The 20,027-nt window shown below is 37.9% G+C and overlaps 1 protein-coding gene across 1 annotated transcript; it reads right to left on the bottom strand.

The window, feature by feature from the left end:
* Positions 1 to 1,298: 1,298 nt before the first annotated feature.
* LOC142350765 (uncharacterized) lies at positions 1,299 to 14,141 on the bottom strand. The gene is made up of 4 exons (XM_075402719.1): positions 13,951 to 14,141; positions 12,187 to 12,405; positions 11,430 to 11,529; positions 1,299 to 1,718 (listed from the first exon to the last, which is right to left on the bottom strand). Exons 1-4 carry the CDS (start codon positions 14,099 to 14,101, stop codon positions 1,427 to 1,429), a joined length of 762 nt encoding a protein of 253 aa, XP_075258834.1. The 5' UTR covers positions 14,102 to 14,141; the 3' UTR covers positions 1,299 to 1,426.
* Between the last annotated feature and the right edge of the window lie 5,886 nt (positions 14,142 to 20,027).

The following is a 20,027-nucleotide window of genomic DNA, read 5'->3' as shown; positions in this document are numbered from 1 at the left end:
TCTCTCTCTCTCTCTCTCTCTCTCTCTCTCTCTCTCTCTCTTTCTCTCGCTTGCGCGCGCGCCTGCGCGTGCTCTGCCTTACGGGCAATTTTTTTTGTTTTTTGTTCTTTTTTTGTGAGTTTTTTGTTCTCGTTTCGCTCTCGCTCGCTTCAGCACTCTCCTTGCTCCTTTTCGCGCTCGTTCTCGCTCGCTCGTCGTCGGTTGCTCGTTCTGCCAACTCGTTCTCGTTCGCTCGTCTTCGTTTGCTCGGTTTTGCTTGCTCGCTCGCCGCCGGTTGTTCGTTCGCCGCCGCTTGTTCGCTCGCTCGCCTCTTCTGTTTTTCCCCCTTGCTGTTTTCTTCCCATCCCCTTTCGCCTATGGCGATGTGCTTTTCTTTTGTTTGTGTGTGTTCAGCCCCCACCCTTCTCTCTTTCGCTCCTTTTCTTTCGTGCTTCACCCCCGCCCTTTTCTGTGCCCCCTCTCATGTGCTTGTGTTTTGCTGATGTTCTTATTTATATTTGTTTGCTTTCTTTTGCAGCACACAAACCCCCTGCCCTTTCTGTGACCCCTGCTGCAGCGCAAAAAACCCCTGCCCTTTCTGTGACCCCTGCTGCAGCGCAAAAAACCCCTGCCCTTTCTGTGACCCCTTCTGCGCATTTAAGATGATGTTCCTATTTATACGTTTTAGCCTTAGCAATTTTAGGGTCTCTCTTCTTTTCTTTGACGGTTAGAGAATAGGTCGAATCCTATTCTCTAATCTTCAAAGAAGCCAAAGAGGCCCATGCAGCAGCTAAGGCACGTTTCCGGCGCTTCTTGCAAGACGGTTATCTTGCAAGAGTCTTACAAGATAGACGGTTATCTTGCAAGACTCTTGCAAATCGGACGGTTATCTTGCAAGATCTTGCAAAAATCTTGCATGATCTTGCAAGATGATGCGTAATCTTGCAAGATTCTTGCAAGAATCTTGCAAGATCTTGCAAGATAACCGTCCTAATTTGACTGGGGTAGCCACTTAAGTCCAAAACTTTTATCAGAAACTTTTGATTGTCCTTTCACAGCCTCGCGCGCCTTACTGGGACTTCCTCGGGTCCACATTTTAGATCTTTTTGAAAAGGTAAAAAAAATTGGGGCACATTTAACGACTGCCCCGAGTCGACATTTAGCGCTAATGCAACAAGGATCATATATGCTGACATGCAAAACATAACGCATGTTCTAGTACCATCTTTACCCGAAAATCACACGAATAACACCTGACACTGTATGATTACCAGGAAAGTTGTTCTTGGGACTACCCGGGTACATAGTAAAATGATTCATAGGAATAAAAAAACTTTATTATCTAAAACACAGAAAATCTATCCGCTAAGATGATACATATCAAGCAATATCAAAATATAGAAAAATGAAATACGACAAAACTGAGCCCTGTAAATTAAAAACCAATTTAAGAAACGTTTATTTGATCATTTCGAATTTTTGAACTGTCATAGATCTGTTGGTTGCTATTATTCATAACTGACAAAATTGCATTATCGCAATCGGATTCATTTTCAAGAGCAGCTTTGATTTGATTTGTATTTGTACACGTGTTTGAGTGTTGTTGATTGCAGTTTTCGTCGTTGTGATCTGGCGAAGTGATATCGGGGGGTGTTCCGTTTCCACCTGTCGTGGTTGTGACTACAGATCTGAAACTGGTGACGCTTATGTCATTTCTCTGCAGTCGGTATCCCATGAACCTGTAAAAAATCAGATTTCATGGAAAATAACTGTTATTGGCAAGTATGTTATACCAGCACATGTAGCTCTTGCTTCACATTTGCTCAATTGATCAATCCGTCACTGATTTTCGGGGAACAAACTTAGCAACCATAAAATGCATTATATGGATTTCATGGACACTTACTTACTTAACATCAAAAAGATAATAAAAATTTTTGAGTTTAGCTGACCAAAGGCCCACCTGCAGTATCAAAACAACGTTTCTGTGCATGAAATGTCAAAATTCTATATTTTACTCTTATGAACTTTTGCAACAAAACACAAAATAGTGTTGAGGTTTTGTCTCTATTATCCGAAGCTAAGGTTGCTAATTTACTCCAGCATAAAAAAACTCAATTAATCAAAAAAACAATTGTTCAACGGAAACGTTCAAGGTCGAAAGAACTTTCAAGGTCTCAATAAAATTGTAACCAAGAATTACCGCGTGCCCTATCAAAGTCACAAGAATTGTAACTTTCACAACGACAAGTTTGTTTCCGTTTGCATTCAAAAAGCTAAACATAAGCGAAAAAAGCGTTGAAGCAGAGCTACATTAGTAATCAAAAATATTGAAATGAACTTGTATTCATTTCTGGTCCACCGAACAATTTCATAGGATATACCTTTGAATTAGAGTGACCAAACGCACGCGGGTTATGGAACAGCTCACATTAGACAATAGATTCTCTATCGGGGGAGGTGCATAAGACTAAGATAGGCCAAGCTCGGGTATCGAAAATGAGCTAATCATCAAAAAAAGCGGACAACCACTAGATAACCATCCCCCCTCAGTTCATTTAAGTTGATTACCGTTGATTTAAATTGCTACCACGGAATAAATGTTAACTAGTGGGGGAACAAATATATGCCAAAGGTTTTTTGAGTCATTTTTTTGAAAACCAAGGAGGGTAAAACCGTCAAACTAGGTAGCATTAATCGTCACCTCTGCGGTTCTAAGACTAAGTGTAAATTTTTTTGTGTGTTTTTTCGGTTGTATTATTGGTCGGGGGGACAGATAGTGGGACTTTTTTGGGTTTTCTTTTTGTTTACATCCAACAACAATAATTCGAATCAAAGACATCCAAACCAAAGACCGACAAAGCAAAGTTAAAGACACAGCAAAGACCAACACAGCAAAGAGAGAGAGACAGCAAATACCAACACAGCAAATGCAACGAGACAGCAAACAAAAAACAACTAATTCATCACTAAAGCCACAGACAAACAACAAAGCACCAACTAAAAGTTTTCAACAATGACAGAAAACCTCGAGAGATTGAAAAAGTCAAGAAGAGCCCACTGCACCGTTGCTACCAGATTAAACAACGAGGCCAAAACGATTACAGATAGACCTGGACAAAATGTCAGTGAAGAGGAGCTCATACGACTGGAACAAATCTGGACATTGTTGACAAAAATAGTTGTACCTGTCACACATGAATCAAAAAGTTCAAAACTTGATCGATGACACCGAAAGACTCGATGAGGAGATCGAAGAATCAGAAGATTACGACGACAAGAGAGGACAACATGTTGACCTAATCAACCGCTTTGTCATGTACAAAAGAACCCCAGCCAGAACTTCAACACCACGATTAGCAACAGGACCGTCCATCACCAACGTGAAGCTGCCGAAGCTGGAATTGCCAACTTTTTGTGGAGACTTGTGGAGACGTCTTTCTTCGACCAATTCAATGGAGCAGTGACAAGCAACAGCCAGATAACAGACACTCAAAACTTGCAGTATCTAAAAACATCTGTGGAAGGAGATGCCGCAGAGCTTTTGACTTCTCTCCAAATCACAGACGCAAACGTCAGTACAGCATGCGACATCCTGAAGAAAAGATACGACAGCAAACGTCTGATTTTCCGAGCCCATGTTCACGCAATAGTTTCACAGAAACCGGTAACAGATGGAAACCCAAAGGCACTTCGAGATCTCATGAAGACAATCAAAGAACAGAGATCAGCGCTCAGCAACCTTGGACAGACCGTGGACAATCAGGACATCTTTTTCGTGTACCTCATTGCAGAGAAATTGCCCGCCCACACGAGAAAATGTTGGGAACTTTCATCACCAGGAAGAAACCACCAACGCTATCTTGATATGAAAAAGTTCATGGAAGAAAGAACACGCGCCATTGAAGCAGCCACACAACAGTCAGCATCAACCATCAACATGAAACCTACAAACAGCCCACAACTTTCATTTCACAAATTTCATTCAAATATATCGACATCCGTGAATACAACGTGTGAACGTTGCAACAAAAATCACAAAATTTATCAGTACCAAAGTTTCAAAGCACTTTGAGTACAGGACCGGGCTCAGTTCATCAAGACAAAAAGGCTGTGCTTCAACTGCCTACGCCTTGGACATCAAAGCGAACAATGCAATGGATCGAGTTGTAGGAAGTGCAAACGAAAACACAACAGTCTTTTGCACTTGGAAGCCAATAACATCTCGGGGACAGCTTCAACAGCGCCAACAGTTACAACTAGCAGCACGTCACCACAAGAAGCAAGCAATCAAGAAGCGAAAACAGTCAACAAAAACAAAGAAAAATTTATAGCCGCAGCACAGTCGCAGAATGAAGAAGAAGAAGAAGTAGTTCTTCCCACCGCAATTGTATCAGTTGACAAAAATGGAAAAAAATGATATCAGAGCCATTCTAGACTCAGGATCCCAAAGCAACCTCATCACGGAAGATGCAGTACAACGCCTTGGATTGAAGAAAAAGCCGATGGCAGAGTTGTTGGACTCGGAGCTCAAGAAGTCAACAACAGCAAAGGATCAGCAACCTTGATTCTGAAACGAAAAATGAAGACTCCTTCCGCATCAGAGATACTGTCGTAGCCAAATTGACCAGCAATGTGCCTTCGCATCATGTAAATGTCAGCGGTTGGACAAAACTTCAGGACCTCAATCTTGCTGCCCAAACTTTAATCAGCCATCCACTGTAGACTTGATAATTCGAGCAGGACACTATAAAGAATTGATAATTGGAGACAACAGACCCAAGGAGCCTCAAAAGGCAATTACCTACCGCCTATCTTGTTTTGATTGGCTCGTGATCGGACGTGAAAGCCAACTTGAAAAGAAGAGTACTCAACTTCAATCTTTCTTTCATTTGTTCTGAAACAAACAAATTACAGCGATTCTGGGAAATTGAAGAAATTTTGACAACAACAGAGTGGACATCAGAAAAACTCAAATGCGAAGGTCACTTCAAAAGTACCATCCGACGCAACTCAGAGGGAAGATTTGTTGTGAAACTCCCTTTCAAAGAACACGCCAAACCAAACCCTTGGGTGACTCGTACCATCAAGCAAAAAGAAGACTACGGAGCCTCATCTTCCGACTGGAGAAACAACCAGATGTATACAACAGATATAGTCAGTTCATTCACGAATTCATTCAACTTGGACACATGCAAGAAAATCACAGAATAAAAATTCATATGCTTGCCACAAACTGTTTCTAATGGCCACATCATTAAGTCATCAAAGACGCCAGCAGCACAACTAAACTCAGAGTCGTATTCGATGCTTCAGCTAAGTCAGCCAGTGGAGTATATTTAAACGACCGTCTAATGTTTGGACCACAACTTCAAAAGGATCTGTTTGGAATTCTGATTCGTTTTTGGTTCCATCACGTAGCACTATCTGCCGACATTGCCAAGACGTAACGACAAGTTCAACTTGACGATGAAGACAAGGATTTTCACAGGGTTTTGTGGAAAAATCCAAATGACACAGAGGCGAGAACATACAGAATGACAAGAGTGACCTCTGGATTTGCATCTTCGTACCACTCAATTAGACCTCTCAAAGCCTTAGCAGACAGTTGCACCAGCAGCAACCTCCGCCTCGCAATCAATAATGACTTGAATGTGGACGATTTCCTAACAGGAGCCTCAGATGTAGAGCATGCCGCTCAACTTCAGGACGAAATAATCGCAACACTGAAAACAGCTTGTTTTGATTTAGGAAATCGACAACAAGCGTTTCATCACTTGTTGAGCGAATGCCTTCCTGTTTTCGCGAAACCTCAGACAAAATGATAATCAACAGCAATGACTACACAGTCAAAACACTTGGAATAAAGTGGAGCCCTGTCCCAGATCATTTCACGTTCACAGTTTGCATGGACAAAGAATTTCCCAACACAAAGAGGAAAATATTATCGGAAGCCACAAAGTTGTTTGACCCCCTAGATGGTTGTCACCAACAACAATTCAGTTGCAAACCTTCTTGCAAGTTCTATGGATGGACAAGTTGACCTGGGACGAAATCCTATTGTTAAGCATTCTAGAAAAATACGGAAGATTTTGACATCAACTCAAAGAACTTGAGATCACACTTGAACCACGAGTTTTTGCACCACCTTTTTGGAGCTTCATGTGTTTTGTGACGCCTCGACCACAGCATACGTCGCAGTTGCCTACGTGTGAGGGCAAATGGACGACCGAGTTCAAACACAAATGGTAACAGCCAAAACACGCGTTGCCCCAATCAAAACTTTATGTGTTCCTCGTTTAGAACTCTGTGCAGTACCTCTTGAAGCACAATTGTCTCAAGCAGTGAAGGAAGCCATCAATGACGGCCGTTTTCACAATCCGAAAACCTTTCCTTGGGCTGATTCCCAAGTGACCCTCGCCTAGATTAAAGATATTCCTAGAAAGTGGAAGACCTTCGTTGCTAACCGAGTTGCCACCATTCAGAGCATCATTCCATCAGAAAATTGGAAGTTTGTACCAACAGAATACAATCCAACTGATTGCGCATTAAGAGGAATTTCAGCCGCCGACAGACTTCTTAATCAATAACTTTGGTGGAAAGGGACCAATTAGTTGCGTCAAGACGAGCAGTTTTGGCCGTCCTTGGATGTTACACCTCCTTATAACGCCTCAACTGACGCTTTAGCCGAGGTAAACTCATCAGCCCAACTATCTCTACTAGTAATGCAGCATCAGAAGCAAGACAACAAGGTATTAGATATTATCAGCAGACAGTCATCATTGTATCAACTTGTAAGAGTCTTCGCTTACGTCAAACTATTCACTCAACGACTACAAGCAGGAATAAGGAGAAGGTCAAGCAACAATCACAGTCAGTCGCAACCTGCAATTGATCATTCAAATATGAATCAAAAACCAAAACCAAAGCAGTGTCCGACAATGAGCAGCACGGGGGTGTTCAACTAAGGTCATCAGCATCTACAACACTCGATGAAACCCCGAGACCAATCTTTAAACAATTTCAAAGAAAACTTGTTCGTAGCCAACCAGCAGGAAAACCCATGCGAAGATTCGATTTTCTCCAGCAACAATCATGAAGCATCCCATCTGCAGAAGATCTGCTATCGAAACTCATCTAACCACTTTGATGGGGACGATTCCCAACAACAGACCCTTCTTCAGAGTAGCCATGAAGACCAATCACTACAGCCAAACGTTCATCATCGCAGTCAACAAGCAGATTTTTGCCCGCAGCCCCTTCTCTCTGTCGAGCACGCGGAGTCAAAGGAAGAGAACTCTACGCAACGTTTGAATGTACTTCAGCAAATAACCACTGAAACCAAGTTAACATCGACAGACTAGTTTTCACCATCCAGCAATTTTCTTTCAATACCAGGCAATCATCATGAATTGTACAGTTTTTTTAACCCAAATAAACAGCAACCACTCTTTAATGAACAACGACTAAATGAAGGCAACAAAAACAATTCCAATCAACGGAACACAAATTGCAGAAAGAATCTGTTTATCAGCTACAGACGGATTTATCACCAAGTTTTTCAGCGGTCGCTAACAAGCCTTCTATCAACAGTTAAAAAGAAGCAACACATCACAACAAAGAGACAAATTGATGTTTGTCATCAACTTTCCCCATCAAATCTCCGCTCAGCGAGAATAGCCCTTTACAGCATCATTTAGCAACTTTCTGCCGGAATTTAGGTATATAAAAGGATCAACAACACCAGAAGACTCAACTTCAAACCTACCAGATGAATCATCCAGCCACTGTATCAACAAAAATTGTCATCCACTCAGCCTCTCCCCATTCTTCGACGAAGACAACAACGTCATCCAAGTTGTTGGTCATCGTACAAATTTACCGTATAGCGAGGACAAAAAGTTCCCCATAATAATTTCAGAAACATCTCCACTAGCTGAAATACTCATCCAAGAAAACCATTTGAGAAACCTTCACAGTGGACCACAGATTAACCTTTTTGCCCTCCGACAAACACTTTGAATTCCTGGAGGAATTGCCAGTGTTAAGAAAGTTATTCACAACTTTAAGCCCTGCATACAATTTGACGCCCGCATACGCCAGCCCTTAATGGGAGATCTGCCAGCAGAAGGGATAGTTGAATCTTTTGCCTTCCGCTTCACTGGGATGGACTATTGTGGACCATTTTAAACCAAAGACTCTTCACAAAAACTGCAAAAATCATACACTGCTATTTTCATTTGTTTCACCACAAAGGCAATACACCTAGAGCCTGTGGAAAACCTAACCAAAGAAGATTGCCTCGATACCCTCAAGAGATTCAACGGAAGACGGGGTACTTCACAAGCAATTTACAGTGACAATTCGACAACGTTCATCAGAGCCCAAGGAGAACTCGAATCCAGACGACTTCTTCGAGATGAAGAGTTCAAGGATCTCATCAACAATTTTGCGAGCCAAAATGACATTGATTGGTATGTTTACAATACCACCCAGGACGCACCATTTTGGAGGACTGTGGGAAGCAGCTGTTGAATCTATGAAGCGCCATCTTTAAAGAACAGTTGGCTCGACTAAGTTATCAACCAGTGCCTTCACAACACTCCTGACACAAAAAGAGGCCAACCTCATTTCTTGCCCTCTAACAGCGCCGTCAACCGACATCAATGATCCCCTAGCTCCAGCCCCTGGATATTTCATCATCGAAAGACCCATCACAGTTTTACCCGAGCCATCTTCCCCAAAGAACAACACCTTGTCACGATATTGGAGAAACATAGACAAAATGATTAGTCAGTTCTGGAAGAAATGGAGTGCTGAATACTTGTCTTCATTGCAGCACCGGAACACAGGGAGGACAGAAAACGTACAACCAACAGTGGACGATATTGATATCATCGAAGAAGAGAACAGTCCCCCAATTTGTTGGCCGCTGGCTGGCATAATACAGACATTCGACGGTAATGACAACATTGTTCGTGTTGATCAAGTGAAAACACAAACTGGAGTTCACATCAGACCAGTCAGTCGCCTCAAACCCCTCCATCGAGAAGCACCAGAAGATCGTGGAGCAGGTTAGTTAATTCAACTTTGAGAAAAACCCGAAGATATTCAAATGGTTTGATCACACCTTCGACAATGTGTACCAAATCAGGTTACAAGAAATTGATAACATTTCTGACGATTTTCACAAAAACCGAAATTGTATGTTGACCAAACAAAACACAAATTAATCTCTAATTTTAATAAATTTTGCTTTTTATTTTGCATTAATACACAAGCATAGCTACTATCTGGTCAAAAATAGCTGCGATAGCTTTGTAGATCTGTAGTCTCAGACAATCTCATAAACCTAAAAAATTCTCTGTATTTATTGCTCAGAAGTGTTCGTCAATTTAAGTCAGGAAATGTGACCTCAAAGATGAGAAAGGCTATTTACGAGAATGAGTTAAGCCTGGTGTGATCGAAAACTAACAAGGCAAACAAAAAAAAATCTCAATACAATGAAAGATAAGTCACGTCACGCACACAAGCAACCCGATTTTAATTGATTGAATAAATAAACAGCAAACATTAGTGAACTGGATGTCATATGGTTGTAACAAAAACATCGACGGCGATATAAAAAAACATAGTCAAAAAGATTCCGGAAGCAAATCGAAACATCGGTCTTCCCGAATCAAAGCCGTACTTGCAGCCGAATTACATATTATTACGAGACAAATTAAGCCCTCGTGGTTACAAGAGTTTAAGCCCTTTGACAATAAAAAAATTAACATCACTGAAGCAGGCAAACATCAAACAAAAAATGATTACAATGTCACACAGACATCATAGGAAAAAGGATCTTTACATTGAAAGACAATGACTAAATGTGTAATCTTTAATCCAAAAAATTGGAAAATACATTCTTGTTCTTTGAGACATCCTTGATAAAATGAAATCAAACTGTTGCTAAATTTTATATTATAAGAAAAAAAGATTTACAAATCTCAAAGAGAGATTAAACTATAAAGGCATTAAAATGTATTTTGCAAAAAATTAGCAACAAGAGATTTTGACGAAAATGAACTGCCAAATGCTAGAATGGAAAGATTTCGGAGACAGAGTAAAAAAAGTGACAAAAGCATTTTTTCATAATTTGGAAAGTTGATAACCATTTCAAATAAAAGCAAGTTTCATGTCTTAGCAGCGGGAGCACAGTAAGAAAATCAAAACAAAATAGAAAAATTGAAGAAAAAGTTATTGTGTGTTCAATTTTGTAAAACAAAAACACCTCACGTCTAAAACAGATTCAATCAATGCATGAATTGTCAGATGTATGTTGTTAAATATATTGATTACAGAAAAGTTGTTCAAAGATCCAAAAACAGAATTAAGATTTACAAAAGGGCCATAATTGGACCGGAAATTACAGAAGGACTGAAAAACGAAAAATTTTGGGCCATTTTGCACTCAAAAACTTATTAGGCTCTTAAAAACGCTACAATCAATTTCAGAGGGCTACATGTTGACGCACCACTAAGAAAAAACCAAACTACAAGCAAAAAAGTTGAACCAAATAGATGAAAAGAAAACTACTAAAAACGGTTATCTATATCAGCCATTCTCTTAAAAACACAGTTCATAGATAGTAGAAAACTCCTTTACTGAACACAATGCATGATCAAATAACTTTTCTCCCTCAGAAAAAATTCAGTCGAGTGACAACTTTACACACTTTAGCTTTTAGGTCAAACGGCCGCCTGAAAAAATAGTTCTTCCCCTAAAAAAATACCAAGAAAAACAAAACTCCTCTTCGAGTCTTAAAAACCACGAGAAAGTCAATAATAGCTGTACTCAGCTATCTATTTGGAACTGGCTTCAATTTCAATAACAGTTTAAACTTGGCCGAATTGTTCGCTGAAATAAAAACTTCGAGGAAATTGGAAACAAAAGGGGTTTTTTGGAGGAGCTCGCGAGACTAGCATTATCATCCACACCGTTAGAAAAGTGCAAAACTACAACTGCATAATGGCTCTTCACAGAAAAAAAAACGTGAAAACTTTTTTCAGTTGACAAGGAAGGATACTACTGATTTATACAAACAATATAGTCTTGCGTTACCAATAAGGGCAACTATGTATATGGTGGCACACGGACCGAGGGCGAATAGGATTTATTTTCCATATTTAGAGAATCAAAGGGTTAAAAACGTAGGCGGTTTCTGTTAACACTTTAGAAAAAGTCAGAAGTCCGAGAAGGCAACTAAAAAGGGAAGAAACTTAGACAATGCGCGGTAAAAACGTATTTTTAAAGCTTACGCGTTTTCCACAAACATTTCTAAGATTTAAATACAAACTGAATGACTAAGCTGAGCTGCATCGAGATCTTTGTGTTTGACTACTTTTTACCCTTGATTCTGAAATGATATCACTTGAGTTCCTAAATATTGAAGTCCCTCAAATTACCTGTTTTGTTTTTGTTTTCTGAAGATACAGACGAGATATGAACCGAGTATGAAGACACAAACTGAGCTGATCAGAAGTACACACACGACTAACAACACCTCTGAAACCAACAAACAAATAATCAGATAAATAAGGAGGACCAGCATTTAGAATATGATACCTTTTCCATAGCACGTTCACTGCAGTGATCTCCCCCACCCCCCCCCCCCTCCCCCCTGGTACCTATTTGAGAATCCACTCCTTCTGTGTTAAAATTCACATTACTTGGTCTACAGGCAATATCGGACCGCTGTTCACGGCCATGCCTCTCATGCGCTGTGGGATGTAATCCGAAAAGCGCAGGTGGGTTGTCGCGCCGAAGCGGGTGGGTTGTGGGAAATTCTTTTCGCTTTGTATTCCAATTCGGCGGATTGCTATAGCGTGGCGTGTTTTATTCTATTCAGTTTAACATAGTATTCACATACGTGGAAGGTTATAAGTCGTCTCTGATTGGTTAACAAATCGCTTGCTTAGGTTCTATTCAAAGGGGGGGGGGGGCAATTTTTGAAAAGATCCCACTGCAGTAATCTTAAGTTGCTTCGAAAATGAGAGTATCACAGTGAAAGATTTTTCTTCAAGTATGAGTGCCATCTTTTAGTTCAAAATAAAAGGAATTTTTGGCGGTGAGAATTTAAAATCACTATTATGTAAAAATTTGTTTTTCTTTTTGAAAAATGTTGACTAAAAAAGCAGCAAAATATATTCGTCAGCATCTAACCGGCAGAAGTAAAATAAACTTCAAATGGTGTGATTGGCATCGGGCATGCTCTGAGACAACTGGAGTCCACTTGATACGATTCTCCATTTAGAAAGATGCTGGAGAGAGCTTCTGATTGGATGGAATCCCAGTAGCAGTTAGTGAGGCGATATAATTGGCTGCTGTTTGAACCAATCAGATTGAAGAGGAACGACTGTGAAATACAGTCGACGCGTAATTCTGAAATGCGTCAAAAGATATTCTGATATAAGCAATATTTTTTTCTCCGAACATATCAAATAAAAGTATAATCAAAAGGTTAATGTTTAACATGAATCTACTAATGGACTTCTGGTTATTGATTGATATTAGCCATTAAGCTGTTCATTCCTAAATATAAAAGAAGGAAGCGAATTACCCTAATTGCCTGTCTATTGGTATATTGCTGACATCGCAAGAACTCTGTTAAAGATCTTTTGAAAAGTAATTTCCCCCTTCGCTCTTACATTAAAAAGAATAAACTATAACTTCTGGATGTTCTTCAAAATCAAAGATCTTTTACTCTGCTTAGTATGCTTTTGTGTTCTTATTACCAGCCATTTTGCTCGCTTGTTCTGTTGTAACTGTAAGCGGTTTGCACATTTTTCAAAGGTCTCTAATGTACCTTACTGACTCTAGTTTGTGCGAAGTTTCATCAGACTAAACTACAAAATAATTAATTCAGCTGGTAGGAAAAGTGATACTTACGACGCATATACAAAACTTTTATGCCCCAATCAATCTGTCGATTTAAACGCCGCAAATTCTCTGCTGAAAATATTTGTAAGAAAAACTCCACTGAATGAAAGATGAAAAAGGACTATTGATTTTAAAAAAAATGCCGCCCTATTTATAAAGGTATGTGATTTCTTACCAGACGTAGAGCGCGAATAACAGCCGCAATTTTTCATAAAACCACAATTTTGTGCCAAGTGTATTGCTAAATAATGACAACTCTCAGCAGATTGTTTTATACTCCCGTTATAAGTAACTCTTGGTTCTAATTCATCCTTGTAAAGAAAAAAAGTAGCTCTGTTTTATCGGCAATCAAAGTCAATTGATTTTTCTTCAAGTACCTCCAGTAAAATACTGTCAATTTTGTTACCACTCTTTTCTTCTGGTTCATCTCGAAATTATATACTGGTATCGTCTGCAAATTGTATTTTTTATAGACAGCTACAATATTTTGTTATAAAAACTTGTTTGCATGAAAATGGGTGCGCAAATATATGCTTGTTCGATAATGGTTGGTATAGCCTGATAAAAGGAGGGGCTATCAATTGCATGAACTTTTGGTTTAAACTTGGATTTCAAATTCTATTTTTCAAAGCGTTCTGATTCATGGCAATCTCTTCATGGTTTGATTAAAATTTTAATTTTAACACATATATGCCGGCATACAAATGAGTTCGTTAAAAAGCGTTTAAAACCTTTCTCAAACATTGGTCAGCATTGCAGTAAAAGAAGAATTATTTCACAAGTATTTGACAGCAACTTATGAAAACAGACACTAGCTAGAATCGTAAATGCAATTCTCTGGTACAATTCAGTTTCGGAAAACAACCCACGGAAAAAATCCTACTTACTTTAAGATAAGAAATAAACCCTCACAGAAATACACCCTCCTCTCCTCCTCTTGCCTAATACCGCGCTGCGCAGTTAACTAGTGGACACTCCAAAAGATTATCCAATAAAGATAAAAATGAGGCTATACAGCAGAGAAAAACTTTCATTAATTCAACTAACCCTGAATGTTTTGGTGTGTGAACAAAGTACCATTTTGGGCACAGTGTGATAACATGGATATCTCAATCTGAGAGTGAAGTTGTTGAAGCCAGACATCTTCAATAGAGTACCACTTGTCCCCACACAAGTCCACATTGACCAGTCGCAACATTAAGTCTGGGTGCAAGTACTTGTAAGAGGGGCACGCATTCACTCCCGACCTTGAAAACAAATATACTCGGACTAGAATCTCTCATTGAGTTACAAACTGATTCATAAAACATTATCCTAGTCGACTAACCTTTGGTCATTTTTTTAAAGTCTTGTAAACTACTACATCAAATTATTTGTTATCTTCATTACGCGCTCCTCTAAATTTAATCAATATTTTGCTCATTTGGCGACAAAATATATACCGCACTGTAAAGCCCTTTATAAATGCATTAAGATACTCTTTGTGAAACTAAAGGTATAAAACGGACCAAATGGTCTACATTATTAGCCGAGGCGTTGGCTTGTAACACCTTAAAAGATGTGTGTAGGATTACCACAAAACTTAAAAAATAATACTCTTATAAAAACAAGCGTTTCAATTTGAAAAACCTTGCTAGTTCCGTGAAAAACCGACATGGGAAATCATATTTCAAGATGAAAACTACAAAAATTTGCGAAACCTGCGAAATATTATTCTGACGCAATATTTTGTTACAAATAATGGTTTTGGTCCTTTGACACCCATGTGCATTTACCTACCAAACTAAGCCGATATGATACCATCTTTCTTTTAGGTAAGCAAGCAAACGGTTTTAAAGCGACCTCGGATCTTTTCGGTTTGTGCCCATTACGACGCAGAGGTATACCCAAATCGTCACGGGCAGATATGCCCGATGCGTAAATATTGTGTTCGTTTTTACTATGTTAATACATTGAAAATGGAACAATATTGCAAAAAACAGCTACTTCAGCAGAAACCGGCAAAATGGAAGGGAAATTAGCAACCCGTGTTCGCAAAAGTGTCCTAATCCTAGCCGCTAAATACAAGTACGAACTTTATAACCTATTTTTCGCAGGGCTTGTATCACGCATCTGCGCCATTTATGTATCGACATTTCGCACGCAATGTAGCTCGATTTCGCATATAATCCGCAATTAGGCCTAACTTAATTACTACTTATTTAATTAAGCCTAACTTATTACCACTAGTAGTACTTTATTACTACTTTATTACTACTTATAGTGCTTTATTACTACTTAATACTAGCTATTAGTACTATTTATTACAACTTATTAAAATGGGCCAGTCCCACATTGACATATAAAGCCTTTGATGTGCGAGGTATTTTTCGGAAAAATATCAGTTTTTGTGGTTGTATGTATAAAAAGCACTTTAAAGCTTTGAAAGCTTCAATTAAATCTTTATTAAAGTGCTTATTGCATGCTCGAAAAGCGCGCGAATAATAGATACCTAAATTGAGCGGAAACGTGCCACAAGATTTGTTACCTAATTTTTGCACCGAATGTTTTTTTATTTCTTAAAATTGGCGGAACCCCTTTTGCGAAAAGTAAGATACAAAAGATGTCTCCTAATTTCGTTGATTGTATGTATCCAATTTTTGAGCGACTTTTACTAAGGCGGAAATTTTGGGGTATGCCTCTGCCTCGTAATGCCCACACCCCCCTTCTTCCCCAGTACGTTATGCACCCCCCCCCCAGATACAGAGCACGTGTCATTACATAGTAATGCATTATGTAAAAATATGGCACGTGCGTAAAAATATGGCACGTTGGTTTGGGGTGAAGATTGGGTGATAAACGGTTTCGTACCCCTGTGGGAACTTTCTTCAGTGAATCAAACCTGATCACAGTTTTTAAGGTTTGCCACGCCTCTACTACTTAGATCAGAGCAGTAGGAAAAATGTGTTCAGGACAATTTATAGCTGTGGTCTGGATTAATACTTGTGTTAATCCAGACAGAAGGTGTTAATCTCTGGCGCTGACAAGTTCGATCAACACAAGTATTAATCCAGACCACAGTTTTAAATTGTCCTGAACACATTTTTCCTCCTGCTCTGATCTAAGTAGTAGAGGCGTGGCAAACCTTAAAAACGGTGATCTAGTGTGATTCACTGAAGAAAGTACCCACAGGGGTACAAAACAGTTTATCCCCCAATCTTCACCCTAAACCAGTACAGGTCTAATTTATATTGCGGCTATAATGTCAATCTTTTTCGAACAACCTAGCCAGCCTCAATCAATTATTCTCAAATTCGCGTCTTTAAATCACACCTCTGTAAACTCATATAAAACAACCGTTCCGACCAAACATTATAACTCAACAGAATACAATCCCTTAAAACAGTTGTCCCCTCAAGCTCAACATAAAAGCGCCAAAACTTCATAAATTTTGGCGCATTCTCGGTCTTCAAAAAGAAACACAGCTCGAAAAAAAGAGAACTTAACTTTTCTGACTTGTATTTTTACCAAAACTTAGAAAAAAACGGAACTTGGCTGAATTAAATGTGTTTTTGATAACAGGCTTTCTCTGGCAAAGTACTTGCTCTAACAAACTAATTATCAAATCAAATAAACTAATTTGAAAAAAGTTTGAAAAACATACATTACTGAAAACTCCAGTCTTCAAAAAACTTTGGCGTTAAAATTTGAAAAACTAAATAAAACCTCACCTCTAGTGATACCACTCAGAACTCTCTACGATAAATTTATCGATCGGCCCAAAATCGACTGAACAAAAAAACCAGTTGAGCATATAGGTCCCTCCCCCACGAGTGATTAGAACAATAATGTAGGCGTGAGACGATATGATATCTAATTATGAGAGGGGGTTATAGAAGCTGAGTGAAAAAATGCAGAGCCTTTTTTGATATAATTGAATATTAAAACAAAAAAAGACAAATAGATGTAAATTATAACATATCATGCAGATTGCCAAAAAATAGCCGCAGTTGATTCCATTAACCCCGATTAGTTTGAAATAAGCATAAAAATGAGATAAAATTGATAGTTTTCCCGAAAATATCAATTACGAGTTATTTTGATTGGATTATAGTTAGGTTTATTGCTGTTTCTCAATGCGACTGACATCAAAAATAACAACAAACAATACCTACGAAATTGATATGAATAAACGGCGAAAGTGGGTTAAGAGAATCATTTAATTGATAAAGCAAAAAAGAAGCGCAGTAACAACCGAATGAGATGATAATGAGACTATTAATAACAAGAAAATAATACAAATGGTGATTTCCCCAGTCGAGACCGAAGGTTATCTTGCAATATCTTTCGAGATTATACGCAAAATTGAGTATGTTGCTTCAAAAATTAAGAGCCAGCGCCCCTACTTTTAATTAATTGTTCCGACCCACTTGTGGAGGGAGGAACTATATACTCAAATGGGTTTTTTTGTCAGACAATTTTGGCCGATCGATATATTCATCGTAGAGAAATGTTGGTGGTGTCATTAAAAAGCTCGTCCAGCGTAGAAATCAAAACTAAAAAGATTTTTTTTAATTTCGTTTTTTTTCCAGGAGTTATCGAGGGACACGTGATTTTGTGTGAACACGTGACAATTGACATGATTTTATTCAATTTTAGTGTAATTTTTCATCAAATTAGGACATATTTTTTAAAAAATATTGATCCAAAATCAAATTTCACGCCACAAAAAGAATCAATTTTGAGTTTCTAATAGACGAGAGGCGATAAAAAGACTAGTTCTGGTCTCATAGGGAAATTTATTAAAAAAAATTAGAATTCTATTTGAGAGCTCTTTTTTTTATAAAACTTTTCATATATTTTGTGTTTTCTTAAGTCACCTAGAGACTAGTCACCTTTCATACCAAAGTTCCGTTAATGACAAACCTGATTTACAGTCTAATGAAGCCCAATGAACGAAAAAATCCTTTTAAAGGAATAGCTCGTGTTTTTTTGGCTTCGACTCTTGAGCTTTCGTAATTTTAAATAAAATTTTGATTTTCTTCTTGAGATTTTACAATTTTTGGAGTCCTATGGAATAGACTCGTTGACTAAAAGTGCATTAGGTTTTGTAATGAGCTTTAGGTGAACCTATCTAGAGCTTTCAGTGGACAGCTAATAGCTGTTAAGACTTTAAAAATCATTTATAGAGAAATTTTTTAACATTAACCGATAATAAACATTTTTTTCGTGAATTGTAAGCCAGACTCAGTTATGACCGGACCCCTTCCTTTCCACTTCAACCCAAAATTTTCTAGTTAGCCACAAGATCTCAAAAATTTTTAAAAAACTTTTTAGATATTTTCTTATTATTGGTTCCTCTTGAAATCTCATCACATTATCCTGATATTGATATCTCCCATTGGCTTAGAAAAGATGTTCAATGGATCATGGATAAAGTTTTCAGTGAAAAACTTATGGTTTAAAGGCTTCGACACTTCCTTCGCTTACTTTTCCATTGAACTTTTGGTTTTTGCCTGTAGTTGTCGTTGTTTCCTTAGTCATAAGACTTATTGCGATGTCTTATTGATTACCTATGAATGCAAAAAATCTTTTCCTCCAATCGAGGGATATCTGAGCGTATTCATTGAGTTCCGTTGAATGCTATTGAATTTAATGGCTACTAAGACTTTAGAAAGGATTTCTCGAAAAAATTTTAACACTAAACGATCTCAATTCTTATATCGTAACTTTTAAGCCAGTTTCAGTACTGATCGGACCCTTCCTTTCTACTTCAGCCAAAATTAATCTAGTTAGCTGTTTATAATCTAGCAAATGGTGTTATAACTTCGATGCACGAGTTTTCATAATTTTTTTTTAAATTTTTTAGAAATTTTTGTAGTACTTTTGGTTCCATTTGGAATGTTAACAAAATATCCTAAAACCGATAGTTGCATTGGCTTAGAGCAGACGTTCAGGGAATCATACATAAAGTTTTCAGCGAAAAGCTAATGGTTTAAATGGCTTCAACACTTTCTTTTCGCACTTTTCAATTTATTTTTTTTTATTTTTCCTGTGTTTGTTGTTGTTTTCACTGCCAATGACTCTATGTTATGTCCTAATAAATGCATTAATAATACATTCTTATCGTCTCATCGAGGCATAACTTAGCGTAGTTATTAGCTTCCTTTGAGAGTTATTGAATTTAATGGTGTTGATACTACGGGTTTTTCCGAAACATTTTGTTGTATTAAAGTATTTGTTCATGTTTGTTGATTCATTGGAGTCACATTGTTTAAAAAAAGAATCCCATTGCTGTCAAAAATCAATTGAAAGAAGAAAAGTTTTTACTGAAAAGTTCTTTTTTTAATGGCTTTCGACACTTTTCTTGCTCAATTTTTTTTTTGAATTTGCTGTGTTAGCCTGGTTTTTTTTTATTCTTTAGGTAGCCGTAAAACGCTGACCGGTCTCAAAAGTTTGTAATTGAGATTGACTGAATAAATTTAACCGAAGCAGTCAGTTTATAGCGATTAATCTTAAAATTTATAATAATATACATTTTTAAAATTTTAAGGATTTAAGGTTTAAGATTTTAAGATCTTTCAATTTTTTCAGTTTTTGTTGTTGTTATCGTCAACTTGTAACTTTGTCTCATCCTTGAGACGTCCCAAATAATTCTCTGTAATTTAAAACTTAACATGTTTTTTGATATCATGAGATAGTTGATGTTTTTTGTTCGACAATATGCGTTTTCATAGAAAGTTATGTGAGTGGCGTATTTGCGTTTCATTTTCTCCTGCTTTAACATAATCGCGTATTACTAGATCCCAAAGATTTTCAAATGTGGCTCAACTTGAACCTATTTATTTATTTAGTGTAACTTTAGCTGAATTAGCATAAATATACTTCGAAATAAGAATACAGAATATTCAGATAATAGCTAAAGATTTTAATGGCTTCACTAATTTATGTTTTTGCAATGTTTTTAATTTGTTGTTCGTATTTTTTTTAGTTTTTCTGCATCTATAGTCTGTTCCTATGGCTTAGTCTAATCAAAGGCAGGTCTTATTGGTTTCACTGTGACCCTTTTACTAAATTTTTAAGAACTATTTCGTTAAAATCTAACGATTTTCAGACTTGAAATTATTTGGTTTTAAAAAGGTTGA

This window comes from Convolutriloba macropyga, chromosome 12 (genome assembly GCF_964194025.1).
Source record: "Convolutriloba macropyga chromosome 12, txConMacr16.3, whole genome shotgun sequence".
In the NCBI taxonomy this organism is placed as follows: Eukaryota; Metazoa; Xenacoelomorpha; order Acoela; family Convolutidae; genus Convolutriloba; species Convolutriloba macropyga.
This window is presented reverse-complemented; position numbering and strand designations above follow the sequence as displayed.